Source organism: Sinocyclocheilus rhinocerous, unplaced genomic scaffold (genome assembly GCF_001515625.1).
Source record: "Sinocyclocheilus rhinocerous isolate Xijiao unplaced genomic scaffold, SAMN03320098_v1.1 scaffold4034, whole genome shotgun sequence".
NCBI lineage: Eukaryota > Metazoa > Chordata > Actinopteri > Cypriniformes > Cyprinidae > Sinocyclocheilus > Sinocyclocheilus rhinocerous.
The window spans coordinates 71,122-76,713 of NW_015639842.1; the positions used below are offsets into that span (position 1 = coordinate 71,122).

Sequence of the window (5,592 nt, forward strand, 5' to 3'; positions counted from 1 at the left end):
TTTTTACACGCCAAACACAGTTCCAGCTGGCCTCATCTCACGTCTGGTTATTTCATGTGTCTGCCAGGAGACTATAGCCACGTACACACTGTTAGGTTTCTGGAGTGACAACTGCATTAAATACGGGAGTGAATCCCCTAAATTATCGTCAGAACTAGCTCTCGAAACTGCGATGATTGACACTATGCTAACCATAGCTTTTGGCATATTGCATCTTTGATCTCACTATTTTTAACCAAAGTAATATTACGGTGACCAAAGACTCTTTATGTTCGTGGATTTTAACTAAACCACCATCGACAGAGCCGTCGTGTTTTGTTTACGTTTGGAAGTCTGCTTCGCAGCATGCACTCTTGAAGGGTTGCCATGTCTGCTTATTATAAGCAACACTCATTACGCATCTTTGGGCTTTGTTTTTAAAGTGTTCCAGTTTATTGAGTTTGCAGGTTATGCAGGTCGCTATATTTTGCTATGTGGCTTATTTCCAAGACAACACCTTTGGATTTGAGTTCATTATAAATTATAGGCTTGTTCCTATTGTTTTTTTTTTTTTTAAAGATATGGCAACACTAACGAGTCAGAACGTACCCTTTGATTTCTTGCACCTCACATACAGAAAAGTATATAAATACGTCATTAACAACTAGTTCGGTTCTGTACGCACTGCGTAGAATGCAGTTGTCACTCCTGTAAATGACTGAACTGTGTGTGAACAAGCACAAGAGACTCATGATTTGGTTTTAAATCTGTAGCTTTTTTTCTGCTCTACAGAAACACATGGACCAGAATTTCACATGCACAGAGGAGAGCGACCCCTGGTGGCACGCGTTTAGCTCTACCTGCAAAGCCATGTGAGGGAAAAGTAGTTTGTTGTAAAGTTTTGTGAGCCCTTAGTTTTAGTTGAACATATGAAGACGTGCCTCTATCCATCTAATGACAGGAACATGACTGTGAAAAAGGAAATCTTCCCTGCTGCCACAGACAGCCGCTTCATCAGGGAAGTAAGTCCGTTTCACTTCTATCTGCAGAAACAAACAACCTGATGCATCATCTAAAATAAACCTGAACTACTTAAAATGTAATTTATTGCTGTGATCAAAGCTGTATTTTCAGCATCATTACTCCAGTCTTCAGTGTCACATGATATTCAGAAATCAGTATAATATGCTGATTTGCTGCTCGAGACACATTTCTGATTCATACATGTTAAATGTGTTGATATTTAAAATCATAATGACCCTAAACTAGTGTATTTCATTAATTTGGTGTCTTATACCCCTCCACAGATGAGTTCCTATTAATATTATTGTGAATTGTGTTTTTGTAGGAGGGTCTTCCTGCCATTGGTTTCTCTCCGATGAATCTCACTCCCATCCTACTTCACGATCATAACGAGTACCTGAATGAGCAGGTGTTCCTGCGGGGCATCCAGGTGTACGAGCGTCTGGTCCCGGCTCTGGCCAGCGTGCCGCCTCTGAGCGGAGAAGAGTAGAGGAACACACTCCTCCTCTCCTGCTTGAATCTCTCACAGCTGCTTCTGCTCCTCGCGGCTCTGAGTACGGTGCTGATTTCCGCACATATCAACAAATGTATCTGCCATAACACCAAAGATGGGCTGATCCCATATAATGAAGGTCACCGTTTATGTTCGTTTTAATTGACTCAGGAGCTGCTTTCTTTCAATAACGTCTTAGATATGCTTTTAAGTCTTATTTGTCAGCTGATATCCACAATTAGGAGCTGATATAAACTTGTTTTAATTGATAAAGTGTAAATTTAACACACTTGAATTAGGCAGTTTGTGTCTCATATATGAAAAAAGAAAATTATTTCAGAGACTCAAACTGTATAGCTCTGCTTGCTATAGATGCGTTATATTTTTTTAATACAAATGATTTTGATGCAAACGTGTTGTTACATAAACTGAAAATGTGTATGGGTCATTGATTACTATGAGACTATATTACTGCACAACAACTCCAATAAGAATGAGTCACATTTCATGATTTCATGTTTTATGATTTTTGAAGTTACCTCAAACTTTTTCTTCTTTTTTTTTGTAGTTGATTGGTGCTACTTTGCCCTCCTGATTAAAAAAAGGTAGCACATATCAAAGCTATCTAAAGTTTATTATTATTATTACATGGAGACTGACTTCAAATAATAAATAATGTAGCTTCAAAAGTTTCATTTAAGGTGATGTGTATTTTTCCCCACTTATGATAGATATGCAATCTAGGAAACACAAATAACCTTTTTACACTATGCATAATTAAAAAAATACAGCTTGATTGGAAACAGACAATAAAACAGAACAATTAAAAGGTTTTTTATGCACAACACATTTCTATGTCGATCTCAACAATGCTCTTCGTAAATAGAGTGTGGTTAAACATGTCCAGTATTTTAGAGTGAATAAAGTGTTTTTCTCTCGGTTTATAAAAGTTCCAAAAGTTGAAAAACAATGAATACTAATTTAACTCTTCTTGGGTCATAGAAGAGCATTGTGTGAGCAAACGCAAGTTAAAACAAATTGAAAGCCGCTAAACGTCCATTTCGAGCTCCTGTAGCAGCGCATTGCACTGTGGTTTTCATGTTGCTCGTAACCATAGAAACACAGACACGCCGGTGACGTCACGTGTGGATTTCACATCTTGCATGAAAAGCATCTGTGCCGGACCATCACGAACAATAATGCAGAAGGTGAGCTACTTATTTTACTATTTCACGTTTATCAGCGTCTTTTAAAGCTTCATTCTCTAGGTCAATGCATACACTTGTGAAAGTTAATCAGTTTGCACGTGCCCGTGTCTGCTGTAGAAAGCTGTATCTTTGTCGTAGCATCCTTTCAATGGTTAAGAGATTTCACATGACGGGCGTCAGTTACCCCAGCGCCTATGAGGGGCCGTACAAGCCATAATTCATTCTGGCACTCACACACTTACATTCTCCTTTCACATACATATGTTTCAGCGTATTCAACTTACATGTACACTTTACTTTTCAACACATACATGTGTTCTGACTTTCACACACATATATATTTAACTCATATATACATATACTGTCACTTTCATATGCATGCATGTCTCGACCTTTTTTTTTTGTTATCCATTACTTTCTCTTTAAGCAGGAAGTCACTCTCAAACCAGGAAATACATGTGCAACACTTGCTCAGCTCATCCTAACACAACTGTACAATGATGCTATTCAAAAAGTCATTATTTACTTTTCAAGTACATTTTTTTTCATTTTGGGAGTAAATGGCAATGAAAAAAAAATGACAGACGTTTATTTATTTATTTATTTTTAATAATGTCCTGGAATGTATTGAACAAATGCAAAGAGAGACTGTATAGAACTTGATGATCACATTCAAAACTTTGGAACTCTGGATTTCTGTCAGTCCCAAGATTTGTTGAGGATTCAAGAAACCGAGCAGCAGAAAATACATTAGAGTCCTTATGGCTATCTTAATTTAGTGCTGACTGCTTTTGAATACAGACAACAACAACAAAACCTCTGAGAACAGTTATGTCCTGTTCATAGCTGTAACCAGGGTTGAAATTTAGTGAGGTCTGGGGTGGGGGTGTTAAGAATTGTGCTATGATCAGGCATGCTACGAGCATAAGTGGTGCGCATGTGCGAACGAAACAAGAACTGCGCTGGGTAAATAAATTCAGACCAATCATTTGCGTACTGACATAGTTGACAAAACCATACCGCTCTCATTTCTGCTGCCCAGAAATAAAACAAAAAATCTGGAAGTTGTTATCCACCTTTTTTAGATGCCATTTGTAATGTCTCAAGTTTAACCGTCAGAGTTTTAGATTCAAGAAACCGAGCAGCAGAAAATACAGTAGAGTCCTTATGGCTATCTTAATTTAGTGCTGACTGCTTTTGAATACAGACAACAACAACAAAACATCTGAGAACAGTTATGTCCTGTTCATAGCTGTAACCAGGGCTGAAATTTAGTGAGGTCTGGGGTGGGGGTGTTAAGAATTGTGCTATGATCAGGCATGCTACGAGCATAAGTGGTGCGCATGTGCGAATGAAACAAGAACTGCGCTGGGTAAATAAATTCAGACCAATCATTTGCGTACTGACATAGTTGACAAAACCATACCGCTCTCATTTCTGCTGCCCAGAAATAAAACAAAAAATCTGGAAGTTGTTATCCACCTTTTTTAGATGCCATTTGTAATGTCTCAAGTTTAACCGTCAGAGTTTTATTATTCCAGATTAATTTTCTAATTGAGCTATTGAGATTATTAAAAAACTTTTGTGGGATAGAAATGGGAAGGGTTTGAAATAAATAAAAATTTAGGAAGAACGTTCATTTTTATGCAATTTATCCTGCCAATTAGTGATAACAGTAGTGAGTTCCATCTTTCCAGATCTCTCATTACCTTTTTAAGTTAAAAAAAAGGGACATTTTGAGAGCTCTGAATTCTTGTCGCTTTCTAAACAAGGTCATGAAATATCATGATAGCAGAGTTGCCATAGGTGAGCTTGCCCTTTTCTCTAGCCGCATTGAGGATCTTAAGTGTGTCTCCATACCGAAGTAAGCAAATCAGAATAGCTTGCCATTTTCTGCTGGTCCGCGTTGCAAAGTGCAGTGAGCTCTTTCAATTTCGTAGATCTCATCCTCCTTCCCCAGGATCTTAGGTAACCATTCCTTCAAAAAAACCACAGCGTTTCTACCTTACACTCCCTCTGGGAAATAAACAAGACGTGAATTCTGGTGGCGAGACTGATTTGAGTTCATCAATTTTGTCTTTCAGCTGTTTAATTTCGTCGTCAACATCTTTGTGAAGGCCCGTTACCGCTTCATCCATCTCCACCTGCTTTGTTTCTACATCCATCATTCTCAGATTTATTGATTGTATCTCATTACCCATTTTCTCCAAGGATTCTGTGAACTTATTCAGGCGTCCGTCAATTAATTCCTGAATTCTGAGAATTCCTGAATTTTCCATTTCTGCATGGAACCATGGCTATAATAATGCCATCCGATAATGGCAGTCTCGTTTCTTGAGAATCGTATTTCTTATTGTCCGTTTTCTTTTTATCTATTTCTTTTTCTATTTATCGAAATGTTCGAAGTGCAACAAGTTATTACTTTATTTTAAAGTATTTTCGTCGCATTAAAAGTCTTTAGGGAGGGTTATTTAGATGAAATTATTCGGGAGCGCTGTGCACCACGTCTCACTCTACTGCCTCCATAACCAGAAGTCGACAAACCAGGGACTTGTTCAAGGATCCTGTTCATGGACTTCAGCTCTGCTTTCAGCACCATCATCCCAGATACCCTTCTGAATAAACTGACACAGCTCTCTGTACCCACTTCCATCTGTCAGTGGATCACCAGCTTCCTGACAGACAGGCAACAGCTAGTGAGGCTGGGAAAACTCACATCCAACACCCGCACCATCAGCACTGGCGCTCCTCAGGGGTGTGTGCGCTCTCCCCACTGCTCTTCTCCCTCTACACAAATGACTGCACCTCTAAAGACCTCTCTGTCAAGCTCCTGAAGTTTGCAGATGACACCACACTTATCAGCCTCATCCAGCACGGAGATGAGTCTGC

General features: G+C 38.9%; 1 protein-coding gene across 2 annotated transcripts in view; it reads left to right on the forward strand.

The window, feature by feature from the left end:
* The window catches only part of LOC107752189 (aminoacylase-1A-like), a 17,148-nt gene extending 15,180 nt beyond the window's left edge, over positions 1–1,968 (forward strand). For both annotated transcript variants that reach the window (XM_016568087.1, XM_016568086.1), the window contains exons 13-15: positions 772–851; positions 941–1,001; positions 1,328–1,968. In XM_016568087.1, coding sequence (XP_016423573.1) covers positions 772–851; positions 941–1,001; positions 1,328–1,492 — 306 coding nt within the window. In that variant the 3' untranslated portion in view covers positions 1,493–1,968. The remainder of the gene's footprint in view (positions 1–771; positions 852–940; positions 1,002–1,327) is intronic.
* Positions 1,969–5,592: the final 3,624 nt, after the last annotated feature.